Source organism: Panthera tigris, chromosome D2 (genome assembly GCF_018350195.1).
Source record: "Panthera tigris isolate Pti1 chromosome D2, P.tigris_Pti1_mat1.1, whole genome shotgun sequence".
In the NCBI taxonomy this organism is placed as follows: Eukaryota; Metazoa; Chordata; class Mammalia; order Carnivora; family Felidae; genus Panthera; species Panthera tigris.
The window spans coordinates 61250772-61266392 of NC_056670.1; the positions used below are offsets into that span (position 1 = coordinate 61250772).

The 15621-nt window shown below is 41.3% G+C and overlaps 1 protein-coding gene across 8 annotated transcripts in view; it reads right to left on the reverse strand.

Moving 5' to 3' along the window:
* Nucleotides 1–428: 428 nt before the first annotated feature.
* STN1 (STN1 subunit of CST complex) overlaps nucleotides 429–15621 on the reverse strand; it is a 45902-nt gene continuing 30709 nt past the window's right edge. For all 8 annotated transcript variants that reach the window (XM_042960970.1, XM_042960969.1, XM_042960971.1 and 5 more), the window contains 2 exons: nucleotides 13157–13229; nucleotides 429–1204 (listed from right to left, as the gene is read on the reverse strand). In XM_042960970.1, the coding sequence (XP_042816904.1) occupies nucleotides 1047–1204; nucleotides 13157–13229 (231 nt within the window). In that variant the 3' untranslated portion in view covers nucleotides 429–1046. The remainder of the gene's footprint in view (nucleotides 1205–13156; nucleotides 13230–15621) is intronic.

Here is a 15621-nt window from a genome sequence, read left to right on the forward strand (position 1 = left end):
AGCAGAGCCACTAAGAGCTTGTTACGTCAAGAGCAAAGGCAGCAGATGAAGGCAGATGTGCCTCTTTGAAACGACTGTAATTAACTCCAAATCTTTCCTGACACTTCATTTTTTTTTTTTTGCTGGCTGCGTTTGTCGATTTGTCATTTAGCTGTTAGAACAAGCCTGCTACATACCTCAGATTCCACCACCTGTCTGGGCACAAACAGAGTGTTCGTCTGGATGGTGTCGGGACGCCCTGTGCGTTCAACAGTAACCTTGAGAGTAACATCTACCAGCCAGGCATTTGGCTGAGAGCCTCTAAGGACTTCAGGGTGTTAAAGGACAATGTATTTAGTCACGTATGTCCTCAAAGTGTTAAGGAAATGTACTGAGACATCTTTTGATTCAGAAGGAAAGTAAGGAAAATGACCAACACAGAGCCATGCCTTAGATCCATTTATTCCCGTCTCTGGGTGGGTCTGTAAACACCAATCATCCGAGGGCTCAGGACCCACCACTGGTACTTGACCCTTGGCAATCATAGGTGAGTGATACTCATCCAAGAATAAGTCCCCTACATTAGGTTCTTAACCACTGGGAGAGGCCTACAAGAATGTAGCTGATGGTCTGAAGTTCGAAAAGGTTTTAGATCTGTGTGCTCTGGCTATATGCTCTTCATTTCACTTTACCACGTGACATTCCTTTACCCTGATAGGGCCTCAAGCCACATGTACCCCGATTCAGCCGCCAACACCGTTTCCTCCCCTTCTGCTCCAAGAGCAACGCCCGGTCCAGTCAGGAGGTCGACAGGACAGGTTTCCGTCTATGTCACGGCGGAGACAGAAGTGACTTTATCCCAAGGATACAGCAGCGAGAGGGCAGCCTACAGAATTTATGCCCAATTGCGTTCCTTAAATGACTATATTTCATAGTTTCTTAGGAGGTAACTGCCACCAGACCTATCAGCCTCTGCGTGATGTTTAAAATCAGAGCCTGGGAGTGATTGCCGCCCGGTCTTCCTCTTCCTCGGCCCGGCTCCGCCCACGCCATCTGCCAGCGGCTCCTCAGAACGCTGTGTAGTAGTGCTCCATGGTGCTGATGATGTCACTCTGGTCCTCCAGGAGCTCCAGCACTTGCTGCAGCACAGCTTCGCTCAGGCGCGGGCTGACGCTCAGGCGAGCACAGGCCAAGATGTGCTGGAAGTGGCAGCCCTTCTCTATGTCTGCAGGAAAAAGGCAGTTGGCTAAGCTTGGCACACCTGTCAGACCCTCCTCCCGCTCCTCCGTCCTCCCCCTCTGAGTTGAAGTCCTTTTCCACGGATCCTGAGTCCGAACCTGCATTTTAACAAGATCCGCACGCACATTAGGGTTGGAGATGTACTGGTTTAGATTATCAGCAAAAACAAAACAAAAACCCTGTTCTTGGGCCCCTAACTTCACGACGGTGACGTGGACCCATTGCTCAGCTCAGGCCTTCAACCTTCAACGATTCCTAATCAATCACTTGTTATCCAGAACCTAATGGATTTTTAGTGTTTGCTCATCTTTTTTCTCTAGTGCAATTTTTTGCCGACCCCCCCCCCCCCCAGCTTCCCAGGTGGGAGCCCTCTGGAGACTGACAGGAGAGCTGGCTTACAGCAGCCTCTGTATTCTTTCCCTGCCGGCTGGAGATCACAGGTAAGCAATACTCATCCTGACTGATGCTACACCATGGAGAAGAACACCATGGTCTGTTCTCTTTCTTCTTTGCCTAGGCTTCCAAGCAGTCCTGTCTATCATGGTTGTGTTCTAGTAATCCCTTACCCTCCACCCCCAAAAAATCCAAGACCATTTTGTACACCAGGAAAAAAGTTCAGGGTTAGGAGCCTCTTTCCTATTTGAAACCAATGATTTAGAGTAGTGGAATGCACGGTGAAGTTGTGACCATTAGAGGATCCCGAAATCAACTTAATGGGTTGCGATTAAGAGAGACGGGTATAGGAAATTATAAAATGTACTGCATTATAGCATATGTATTATTTTGTGAAACTTTATACTAAATATATAATATGTATATTATATATATATATATACACACATATTATATATAGCTTTGTGTGTGTGTGTGTGTGTGTGTGTGTGTGTGTGTGTGTGTGTATAAGGTACTAGGTCATGATGTAAAATGCATTTGTAATTCTGAGTCAAAGTCAAACCCCATTATCGAAAACAAACTTTCCCCAGATTCACTTAATGCCCCGTGTGGGGCCAGGCTTGGCCTCTCACTGTTGTGTCCCCAGCATCTGGCACACAAGCTGCTCCATATGGTCACTGAATGTTGTTTTCAGAGAACAAAATGCTTTAGGCTCCAGGAAGGTGATTAAAGAGGTATCATAGTGTTGGGCAAAGGCATGGTTTGGGAGTTGGCACACCTCTATGGCCTTGGGCAACTCATAGCATCTGAACCCATTTTCTCACCAACAGGGAGGGGAACTAAGAAGGGGGTGAGGGAACCTCTGAGATCCTTTGTAGCTCTACAAGAATTTCATAAGCGGTGCCCCTGAGCTAACAAAGACTTGCTAAATTCTGACCTCTAGTGGCTCTGTCAACTCATTACTTCTCCCAGGTGGGGTTACTGTTGAAAAATTTGCCATCTTCCACTGCTTTCCAGGCTGTTTCTTCAACATTCATTTGCTAAAGATTTCTGGAACATCTAGTATGTGTGTAGTGCTAAGCAAGGAAGAGCAAGTGGTAGATGGAGAGCTGACTCTGGAGTCCAGCAGACCCGAACTCAAGTCCTGGCTCTGTCTGGGGCAGAGTGGTTCATTATTCTGGGTCTGTCTCCTCACCTGTAAGATGGGAAGAAAAATCACCTACTTCCTCAGTGGTTGTGGGAATGAAAGGAGACCTGTGGCAGGTGCTTCCTACACAGGAATTACTAGGACTCAGTCATCATCTCCAAGACCTATGAAGATGCACATAACCTAGTCCCTGGTCTAAACCTGATGCTTCAGCTCTTCCTGAGAATGGTGATGATGGAGGGTGGAAAGTGGGCCTGTACACAGCAGAGAGGAAGCACTAGGAACTTCACCACTTCTTGGATTTTAATCTATCTTTGCAGGGCCTGGATGCCCAAGCTCAGGGCTCAAGAGGACTTATAGAGACACGTGGGGCCATAAGCAGTGATGTTGACTGTCCTGAAGGCCTTAAACTATTTCTTTAGAAGGGCCATGCTGCTGTCTGGGTGTTGTCTGGGAAGGCTGCTCACAAAGTGACCTTCAAGTCACATGGGGAGAAGGACTGGTATTAGTTTTTCTTTAAGTGTCTGGCAGAATTCACCAGTAAAGCCATCAGGTCCAGACCTTTACTTTGTTGGTAGACTTTTAGTTACTGATTCAATCTCCTTACTAGTCATAGGTCCACTCCAATTTCCTATTTCTGTGTGATTTAGTCTTGGTAGGTTTTGTTTCCAGGAACCTGTCTATTTCATCTGGTTATCCAGTTTGTTAGCGTGCAACTATTCACGGTACTCTCTTACAATCCTTTTTATTTCTGTAGAACCAATACTAATGTCATTTTCATTTTCTGATTTTACCAATTTGAGTCTTTTCTCTTTCTTCTTAGTCCCTCCAGCTAAAGGTTTGGTAATTTTGTTGTTCTTTTTAAACAACCAACTTTTGGTTTCACTATTTCTCTATTTATCTTTGCTCTAATTATCATTATTTCCTTTCTTCTGCTAGCTTTCAGTTTAGTCTGTTCTTTTTCTAGTTCCTTAGTCAAAAGTTGGGTTTTGATTTGAGATCCCTCTTGTTTTTTAAGTGTTTGTAGCTATAAGGTTCCCCTTAGCAATGCATCTCCTAAATTTGGTGTGTTTTCATTTTCATTCATCACTAGCAATTTTCTAATTTCCCTTGTGATTTCTTCTTTGATCTACTAGTTAAGAGTGCTGTTTAGTTTCCACAAATTTGTTAAATTTTCCAGTTTGGTCATTGACTTCTAAGTTCATCACACTGTGCTCAGAGAAGATACTTTGTATGGTAACTTTTTAAAATCTACTGAGACTTGGGGCGCCTGGGTGGCTCAGTCGGTTGAGCGGCCAACTTCAGCTCAGGTCACGATCTCACAGTCCGTGAGTTCGAGCCCCGCGTCGGGCTCTGTGCTGACAGCCTGGAGCCTGTTTCGGATTCTGTGTCTCCCTCTCTCTGACCCTCCCCCGTTCATGCGCTGTCTCTGTCTCAAAAATAAATAAACGTTAAAAAAAAATTAAAAAAAAAATAAATAAAATAAAATAAAATAAAATAAAATAAAATAAAATAAAATAAAATCTACTGAGACTTAACTAGTGGCCTAACATATGGTCTATTGTGGAAAATGTCCCATGTACACTTGAGAAGAATGTCTACTCTATTGTTGGATAGGGTGCTTTGTGTATGTCTATTAGATATATTTGATTTCTTGTGGTGTTTAGGTCCTCTTTTTCCTTACTTATCCTGCTTGTTCTATCCATTATTAAGAGGAGGGTACTGAAGTCTCCAACTATTATTGTAGAACTGTTTATTTCTCCTTTCAATTTAATCAACTTTGCTCAATATATTTTGATGGCCTGTCATTAGATACATAAATGTTTATAATTGCTGTATCTTCTTGCTGTACTGAACCTTTTAATAATATATAATGTCCTTCTTTGCCTCTTGTAAACTTCTTGGTTTTGATGTTAGTACAGCCATCCCTGCTCTCTGTTGATTACTTTTATTTGCATAGGATATCTTTTTCCAGCCTTTCATTTTTTTTTTCAACATTAATTTTTGAAAGACAGAGACAGACAAAGCATGAGTAGGGGAGGGGGAGAGAGAGAAAGAGAGGGAGACACGGAATCAAAAGCAGGCTCCAGGCTCTGAGTTGTTAGCACAGAGCCTGATACAGGACTCAAACCCCCAAACTGTGAGATCATGACCTGAGCCAAAATCGGATGCTTAACCCACTGAGCCACCCAGGTGCCCCACAGCCTTTTCAATCCATTTGTGTTTTTGGATCTAAAATGAGTCTCTTGTAGACAGCATACAGTTGGATCATGGTTTTGTTTTTAAATCCATTCTGCCAATCTGTCTTTTGAGTGGAAAGTTAAATCCATTTAGGTTTAAACTACTGTCCTGCTGGTGGGTGGGGGGAGGACTTACTTTTGTCATTTTGCTATTTGTTTTCTAAATGCCTTATAGCTTTTTGTCCTTCATTTCCTGCATTACTGAATTCTTTTGTATTTAGCTGATTTTTAAAAATTTTTAATGTTTATTTATTTATTTGGAGAGAGAGAGAGCATGAGCAGGATAGGGATAGAGAGAGAGGGAGAGTCACAATCCCAAGCAGGCTCTGTACCATCAGCGCAGAGTTCAATGTGGGTCTTGAACTCATGAACCGCAAGATCATGACTTGAGCCTAAACCAAGAGTTGGATGCTTAACCAGCTGAGCCACCCAGGCGTCCCGAGGTGACTTTTTTGAACAAAAAGTTTGGTGATTTTTTTGAACAAAAAGTTTAATAAATTCCTTTCTCATTTCCTTTTGTCCATATTCTATAGCTATTTTCTTCACGGTTACCATGGGGATTACATTTTGCATCCTAATTTGAATTTATTCCAATTTAACTTCAACACAGAAAAATTCTGCTCCTTTGCAGCTCTATCCCTGCCTTTGTTTTAGTTTTTGTCACAAAATCACATCTCTATGTACTATGTGCCCAAAAACATAAACTAAGTATTCTTCTAAATTCATTAGTCCCTTAAATTGTATAGAAAACAAAATGAGGAATTAAAAACCAAAGTTACAAGAAGGTAAGTAGACTAATCATTGTTTTTAACAATGTATTAGCCTCTTAAATCATACAGAAATCAAAAAGTGAAGTTATAAACCACTGTTACAATAATACTAGCTTTTATAACTGCCCACGTATTTACCTTTATTGAGATACTTCTCCATATGGCTTTGAGTTACTGTCTAGTGTCCTTTCATTTCACCCTGTCAGATGCCCTTGAGCATTTCTTGTAGAGCAGGTCTAGTGGTAACAAAGACTTTTGTTTATCTTAGAATGTCTTAATTTCTCCCTCACTTTTGAAGGACAATTTTGCTTGACTGACCTTTCTTTTTTTTTTTTACTTTCCATTTAGAACTTTGAATGTATCAACCCACTACCTTCTGGCCTCCAAAGTTTCTGATAAGAAATCTGAAAATATTACTGATGAGCCCCTGTGACAAGCTGCTTCTCTCTTGCTGCTTTCAAGATTCTCTATTTGTCTTTGCCTTTCAAAAGTTTGATTATGATATGTTTTGGTGTGGGTCTCTCTGAGTTCATCTTACTTGGGAGTTCACTGAGCTTCTTGGATGTTTGTATGTATGTCTTTCATCAAATTAAGGATGTTTTCAGCCACTATTTCTTCAAATATTCTCTCTCTTCTCCTTCTGGGACTCCCACAATACATGTTGGCCTACTCGATGGTGTCCCGAAAGTCTCTCAAGCTCTGCTCTCTTTTCTTTAACTCCAAGTTTGTTGAATCTTCCTTCTGCTTTTGAATCTCTATAGTGAAGTCTTCATTTCAGTTATTGTACTTTCTAGCTCCAGAATTTCTTTCTGGTTTCTTCCTAGGTTTTCTATTTCCTTACTTAGATTTCCATCTTGTTTATCAACCATTTTCTTGACCTTCTCCATCTCTCTCTTTAGTTCCTTGAACATCTTTAGGCCAGTTGTTTTAAATTTTTCTCTAGCATATCTGCCATCATGGCTTTTTCAGGGACAGTTTCTGTTGATTATTTTTTTCTTTTGAATGGGCTATATTTTCCTATTTTTTTGTGTATGCCTTGTGATTTTTAGTTGAAAACTGGACATCTGAATTCAATAATGTGGTAACTCTGGAGGGCAGATTCTCCCCCTTCTCCTAGGATTTGCTGGGTCTTGCTATTTATTTATTTTTAATTTTAAGTTTTTAAAAGATTGTATTTAAAAAAAAATTTTTAATGTTTATTTATTTTTGAGACAGAGAGAGACAGAGCATGAACAGGGGAGGGGCAGAGAGAGAGGGAGACACAGAATCTGAAACAGGCTCCCGGCTCTGAGCTGTCAGCACAGAGCCCGACGCGGGGCTCAAACTCATGGACTGTGAGATCATGACCTGAGCCGAAGTCGGCTGCTTAACCGACTGAGCCACCCAGGTGCCCCAAAAGATTTTATTTTTAAATAATCTCTACACCCAATGTGGGGTGCAAACACCCAACCCTGGGATCAAGAGTCACACTCTCCTCTGACTGAGCCAGCCAGGCACCCCCGTTTTTTGTTATTTTTTAAAATTATAGGCTGTCTCTATGCCAAGGATCAGCCTCAGGTATAAACTTAAGGTCGTCTCAGGTCTTTTTCTGAGCCTGTATCTTACCCTGGGCATGTATAATCACTTTCTGATTTTTCCCATATATGCAGTTGCTTTTTAATGCCCTAGTCTTTCTTTTCTGGCTCCCAAAAGGGGAAAAAAGAAAAGTGAAGAGGGGGAGGGGAAGGCACCAGCCCTTTAAGTGCTTCCGAAGTCACTTCAGCTTTTGGGGGAAGGGCTTGCAACAATGGGAGGAAGAGGAAGTGCAACAATGCAACAAATTGCATTTGTCTGCAACTCTGTGATCAGAAGCAACAATCAGCAAACAGCACAGATCCCTGATATTTGGAGGACCTGTTCCTTTTTGCCCACCTAGGCTCCTGCAAACTCTGTGCAAGCTATTCCAAGATCATGTACATAGGTGCCTGCCATATGGCTGGGGGAAATGGTACTGACTAAGAGCTGAAAATTGACTGATGTTATCCCTAATTTATTCTCCAAGCCTTCTCCTGGAAGTTGTAAGCCTTCAATAGACTCCAGAGTTCCAAAACAGTTACATCAGACAGGTGCAATTGTTGTCTAAGTGAAGAGATAGATTGCTGGTGCTTCCTATTCCACCACCTTCCTAACAGTTTCATAAAACAGTAATTTACTTAATCTTCAAAACAACCCATCATGAGGATACTTATTATTATCCCTATTTTGCATAGAAAGAAAGTGAGGCAAAGTTTTGTCAACATAGCACTGGAAGTCCAAGCCACAGTAATCAGAAAAGAAAATGACATAAAAGACATCGAAAATGGCAAGAAAGAAATAAAACTGTCATGATTTGCAGATGACATGATACTATATATAGAAAACCCTAAAGACTCACCCCAAAACCATTAGAACTAATAAATGAATTCAGTAAAGTTGCAAGACACAAAATTAATACACAGAAATTGGATGCATTTCTACATACTGGAAATGAACTATCAGAAAGAGAAATCAAGAAAACAATCCCATTTATAACTGCATCAAAAAGAATTAAATACCTAAGAATATACTTAACCAAAGAGTGTAAAAGATCTGTACTCTAAAAACTATAAGACACTGATGAAACAAACTGAAGATAACACAAATAGATGGAAAGATATTCTACGCTCATGGATTTGAAGAATTAATATTGCTAAAATGTCTATAGTATCCAAAGCAAAATACAGATTCAATGCAATCCTTATCAAAATATCAATAGCGTTTTTTAAAGAACTAGAACAAGTAATACTAAAATCTATACAGAACCACAAAAGACCCCCAAAACAGCCAAAGCAATCTTGAGAAAGAACAAAGCTGGAGGGATCATGCCCTCAGATTTCAAACTATACTACAAGGCTGTAGTAATCAAAACAGTATGGTAGTAGTACGAAACCAGGTACATATTAACGGAACAGAATAGACTGCCCAGAGATAAGCCCATTTGTAGACAGTACCTTTTAATCTATGATAAAAAAGGCAAGAATATACAGTGGGGAAAAGACCATCTCTCCAACAAATGGTGCTGGGAAAACCGGACAGCTACGTGCAAAAGAATGAAACTGGGCTACTTTCTTACACTACACACAAAAATAAACTCATAATGGATTAAAGACCCAAATGTAAGCCCTGAAACCATAAAACTTCTAAAAGAAAACACAGGCTGTAAACTTTTGGATATCAGCCTTAGCAATATTTTTTTTGGATGTGTCTCCTCAAGCAAGGGAAACAAAAGCAAAAATAAACAGTTGGGACTACACTGAACTTTTAAAAAGCCTTTGCACAGAGAGGGGACCATCAAAAAACAAAAAGGCAACCTGCTGAATGGGAAATATATCACTGATATACATATATATCATCAGTGATATATATATATATCATTTCCAAATGATATATCTATAAACGGTTAACATTAAAAATACATAAAGAATTCATACATCTCAACATCAGAAAGTAAATAATATGATTTAAAAAGAAGACCTGAATATACATTTTTACAAAGAAGACACATGGATGGCCAAAAGACCAGGAAAAGATGCTCAAGTCACTAATCATCAGGAAAGGCAAATCAAACCCACAATGACCTATCGTTAGAATGGCCAGAATCAAAAAGCCAGGAAATAACAAGTACTGGCGAGGATGTGGAGAAAAGGGAACCCTCATGCACTGTTTGTGGGAATGTAAATTGGTGCAACCACTGTGGAAAACAGTATGGGGGTCAAAATATTAAACACAGAAATACCGTATGATCCAGCAATTCCATTTCTGGGTATTTATCCGAGGAAAATGAAAATACAATATATGCAGCACCATATTCATTCCAGCATTATTTTTTTTTATTTCATTAATTTTTTAAAATGTTTACTTATTTTTGAGAGAGAGAGACACACACACAGCACGAGCCAGGGAAGGCAGAGGCAGAGGGAGACACAGAATCTGAAGTAGGCTCCAGGCTCTGAGCTGTCAGCACAGAGTCCAAGGCACGGCTTGAACTCACAAACCATGAGAACATGACCTGAGCTGAATTCGGACACAACCACCTGAGCCACCCAGGCACCCCTGCAGCATTATTTACAATAGCCAAGATATGGAAGCAACCTGAGTGTCCACTGATGGATGAATGGATAAGGAAGACGTGGTGTATATATACAATGGAACATGACTCAGCTGTAAAAAAGAATGAGATCTTGCCATTTGCGACAACATGAATAGACTTAGGGGGTATTATGCTAAGTGAAGTAAGTCAAATAGAGAAAGACAAATACCATATGGTTTCACTTACATGTGGAATCTAAAAACCAAAACAAAGGGACAAACAAAACAAAACAGAAACAGACTCGTAAATATGGTGAACAACTGGTGATTGCCAGAGCGGAGGCGAGTGAGGGGATGGATGAAATAGGTGAAGGGGGTTAAGAGGTACAAACTTACAGTTATAAAATATAGAGTAAGTTAGGACTATATTTTAATATTTTAATATTAAATTTTAATATTTTAATATTAATATTAAATTTTAATATTTTAATATTAAATGATATTTTAATAACTTTATATTTTAATATTTCAATAACTTCATATGGTGTCAGATGGTAACCAGACATCGTGGTGATCATTTCGTAATGTGTATAAATGTCAAATCACTAGGTCATATACCTGAAACTAATATAATATTAGTGTTGTAGCTCAACCGTATTTAATTAAAAAAAAAAAAGGAAACTGAGGCACAGATTTACCGAAGGTTACACAGCTACAAAGTGGTAGAGCTGGGATTCAAACTCTGGGCAAGCTCCAGAGCCCAGCTTTTCACAACTTTGCCATGCTGCCTGTCTTTAGACAAGCCCAGTATCAGTGCTTTAGGGACCAAAACCAGACTTCATGTTTATAGCCCCTTTCTTATTGTAAGTTTATCCATTACTGAAATACTCATAAACGACTAAAGATTTTATATCCTACCAACCATCGTGATAAGGAACAAATGCTGTAGTTTGTACAAAAGGTAAGAAACACTAAAGGCCCAGTAGGAATGATTAAGTGTTTGAAGATCTATCTATATGTATAATGGGATACTGTGCAACTATTTAAAAGACTGAGGCACTGTTAAATGTGCTGTTGCTGAATGAACTCTAGAAGCCAAGGTTAGATTTAAGATACAGGGTGCGGAACACACAGCATCATATGCTAACTTTTGTGTTGTTTTTGTTTTTTTTTAAAGAAACTGTACAAATGTGTCCGTCAGTGTTTGCAACATCTCTAGAACAATATGCCTGAAACTAGTAACAACCACTGCATTTGGACTTGGGAACGTAAATCTTGGGGCTCAGTGTTTGGAGGGAGTCTGACTTTCCTGTGTGTACTTTGCACTGTTTGACTTCTTACCATGTCCATACATTATTATTCAGAATCTATATATATTTTCTATGTAAAGGGGTAATCATAGCAGGCTGCAAGATAGTCCCCACAAGGTATTTTTGCTGGCATTCTCAGTTACTCCTGGGAGTAACTCCCAGGAGTTCAGCTCCTGGGAGTTTCCTAGTTCTGGGGACTGGCTTATAGCTTCGAGGCTCCCATACACAGACTGAGTGTCACAGGATTTCCACCTTGATGCACACACTCACCAAGGCAGTAGCTGGTCTGTGGGTGAGAAGGGAACGTAAAACCTGCCACTTTTACAGTCTCAGGTCACTAGGCAGTTTGGTTCTCCTAAGAAATGAAGTGTGAATTCCTGTCATTTGCTTCACCAGGCACGGGGATTATTTCAATCCATCCTGTTCCTAGTGCAGACCAAAACAGGAATCTGGCCAGGTAGCCTAGGATGAGGATCAGTGCAGGAAGGTTATCTGGGGAGGGGCCTCTCATCTCTTCATGGTTGAGGAACTCCACATTTCACTGTTCTTCAAAGCTCCCTAAAGTGTGGACAGATAGGTTTTCCCCCAACTCAAGGATACTCGTCCTTGTTGCTCTGAATGATGTAAACATCGGCCAGAAACCTTGCATTAAAATAATAGACTGCTTTCAGTTTATTTTAAGATCTGTTGTGACACCATTCTGGGATCTGACATCATAGGTTCTTAAAGGCTAAATAGGGCTGCATACCACAAACACCAGGACTGGAGACCTGGTCCAGCTCCACCCGCTGACTCAGCCTGGAGTAGGGCCAGGCCCTGGGGATTTAGGGGCTGAAAGGGCTGGGGGTGGGTTTCTCTGGACAGAAAGAGGGCAGGCTGAGGAGACCTGCGGTCATTAACAAGTCTTTCCCCCTTCTCTGCCAGCCTCATTTGTTCACAGATGCCAATATTCGTTATTAGTATATGTTTGCAAAAGACAGACTTTGAAAAGTCATCTTGAAGTCTGATCAGTTTACACAGGATTTAAAGATAGGACTAGTGCTTTCTTCTCTAACTAGTGTGAAAGTGGTAATATCTGTTGTCAGACTATCTACAGTTTGAGTTTCTAACCACTAGGGGTTGACCTAACTCCACTAAAACCAACTTTATTCTAAGCCATTTTCTTCTGCAAATTATCAGGTTCCAAGATGACTGAATTAGTGTTCATAAACTATAATGTCTCGAATCATGCTCCTAAAACTGAAAGTCTTTGTGTTAGAAGAGAGAAAACGGTCTCACTCCGAAGACAAGGTAGGATAAGAAATAAGACAAATTAGAGAGAATAAGACATAGAAGGTCAAAAACTCCTAGCCCAGTGGCTTACCTCACTGTACTGGAGTCACCTGAGATGCTCACCTGTCCAGCTCCTGTCCCACCCCCTAATGAATCAGAATCCCAGAGCTGGGACCCAAGCACTGTATGTTTAAAAAAGTTCCATGGTTGGGGCGCCTGGCTGGCTCAGCCGGTTAAGCGTCCAACTCTTGATTTTGGCTCAGGTCATCATCTTGAGGTTCGTGGGATGGAGCTCCGAGTCGGGCTCTGTGCTGACAGAGCAGAGCCTGCTTGGGATTCTCTCCCTCCTTCTCTCTCTGCCCCTCTCCCACTTGTGTGCATGCTCCCCGTCTCTCTCTCAAAATAAAGAAAGAAACTTGAAAAAAAAAGTATAAATGGAATCTTTTAAATATAATAATAAAAATTAAAATGACAATAAAAAACTCTATGGTTGAGTCTTATGAGCAGCAAAGGTCAGAACAACTGTGCGAGTCTAACACTCACTTTATAAAAGAAGAGACTGAGGCTCAGAGAGGGCAAGTGTCTTGACCAGTCATACTTCGAAGTCACTACTGGGGAAAGCCCCAGGTTTCCTGACTCTCTATCCCAGGTGCTCTCTGGGAGGGAACAACCCCCTCCAGGACATCAGGGCACCACATACATGTATATTACCCCACTTACGATTTGGTTTCTGACAGTCTTCTTGAATGATATGGTGTATTTTTCTGTGCAGTTCTTTGTCCTCTCTGGTTACCTACACAGGAAAACCAGGAGAGAAAGCATTCTTAAGCAATAAAGCAGCTGTGTCATCTCGATTACCAGATTAGTTTTTAGGATAGTTTCTAAAAATTTCCTAATAATCACAAAATAATCCCATCCCTACACCAAAAACCAACAATGTGGTTTTTGATAATTGGCCTATTATGAAACCAGCTCTCCCCCTAAGCAGCTCACGGCTCTGTAGTTGGTGCAGAGGCATACTCCCTTGGAAGGTAGTTTACTGGGGCCATGATGTCAAGAAAACCTGAAATTCTACATTTTTTTTTTAATGTTTATTTTTGAGAGAGACTCAGAGAGAGAGAGAGAGAGAGAGAGAGAGAGAGAGCTCGCGAGGATGAGTGGGGGAGGGGCAGAGAGAGAGGGAGACACAGAATCCAAAGCTGGCTCCAGGCCCTGAGCTGTCAGCACAGAGCCTGACGTAGGGCTCAAACCCACAAACAGTGAGATCATGACCTGAGCCGAAGTCGGACACTCAACCGACTGAGCCACCCAGGCGCCCCTGAAATTCTACACTTTTAAGGAGCAATTTTCTTCCCAAATATTTGTTAACACATTCTTGATGTTTCTCACTTGTTTTTATATTGAAAGAGAGACACAAGTGATCAAAGTCTGATCTCCAACCCGGACTCCTTCCTCTGGGCATGACACAAGTCTCCTGTCTCATTAATTTTCTTCTTACTCCCAACCACAAAGGAAAACAAATGAAATTAAAACCGTAAGGAAAGGCTAGCAAGAGAGTAAATCTAGCCCATCCCTTGAAACACTCTGTCTTAAAGGCAAAAATAACGAAGCTCCTTTCTCAACCAGCTCAAGTAAGAGGGAAGCAGTAACCAAACGGGTTTCATCTTCCTTCCATAGTAAATCTAAAAACCAAAAAGAAAAAAAAAAAGAGAAAGAGGAAGGAAGGAAAAGAGGAAGAAAGGAATAAACAAAAAAATCATGCAAATACATACATGTATGAGGAATTGTCGAACTAGACTTACAAAATGATCAGATTTTAGAACGACCAGATTTTAGAATGAATGGGGATACTGACAACGCCTGCCTTCTCTTGACTCACAAGGTTATTGTGAAGAGCAAATAAGGTAATGGGGGTGAGAGCTGTTGAAAGCAGGAAACTACCAAACAAACAGAAATATCTACATCACAGTGATAACTATTTCCCTGAGGCAAGGCCCTCAGGAAAACAGAAACCTCTAGGACAGGCGAGGAGGTGGAAGGGGAGGAGTGAAGTCAGAGAAGGCGGATGGTTCTGCTGAGGAAAAGAGCCATTATTGCTTGATCACCCCATTCCAGTTCACACTGATTCACAGGAGGAAGTGCCCTAGCCCTGCCACACCTCAGTCCTGGCCTGCTGCCTGTAGTCCTGTAGCTGCTTTCTACAGACACAGAAGGCCAACTCTGGAGCCTCCCGGGGGAGGGGGAGGAGGGGATGGGATGCGGGAGGAGGCATGTTGAGGTGAGCTGCCTAGCATGGGATTCTCCAACCCTACTAGGCCTTTCCATGCCAGGAGGAGGTGGTCTGCACCCACCTTACAAAGATCAGAATACCCTTTTCAAAGGTTACTCAGGGGCACCTGTCTGGCTCAGTTGATAGAGCATACGACTCTTGATCTCAGGGTTGTGAGTTCAAGCCTTACCCTGGATGGTAGAAATTACTTACAAAAAAAATTTTTTTTAAGTTGCTCAAATAGTATTTAAATATATCTTAACTGGGGCGCCTGGGTGGCTCAGTCGGTTAAGCGTCCGACTCTTGATTTCGGCTCAGGTTATAATCTCACAGTTTGTGAGATCGAGCCCCTCAGGGGGCTCTGCGTTGACAGTGCAAACCTCATTGGGATTCTCTCTCTCCCTCTCTCTGCCCTTCCCCCTTGCTTGCATTCTCTCTCTCTTTCCCTCTGGAAATAAATGAATAAACTTTAAAAAAAAATTTTTTTAAATAAAACGTATCTTAATTGAAAAAAAAAAAAGCTCTCTAAAGTAGGGAAATAACTAGAGTAAATCAACATCATGAAAATGTCCTATTAAGGAAAGCTTCCCCTCAAGAATCACGTCTGTAAATACAGAGACTTCTAGGAGTCCTCACAATTTTGAACTGCCTCTAGAATTGCTCATGACTGAAGCCACATCTACACTACGAGCAACAGTCATGAGAAAGCCTGTTTTTACTGAAAGCTTGGCTCCTTCAATTATTAAAGGCAGGCAGTGAGAGGTGAACCTTTAACTCTGGAGGTTATGAGGCAAGCAAGCGCTTGTACCCCTGGTGGGAATGTCAATTAGTAGAGCCTTCTAGCAGGCCAATCAGACTGTGTTGACCAAATGCTTAAGGTACTTGCCCTTTGCTCCAGCAATTCCTCTTTAAGAGC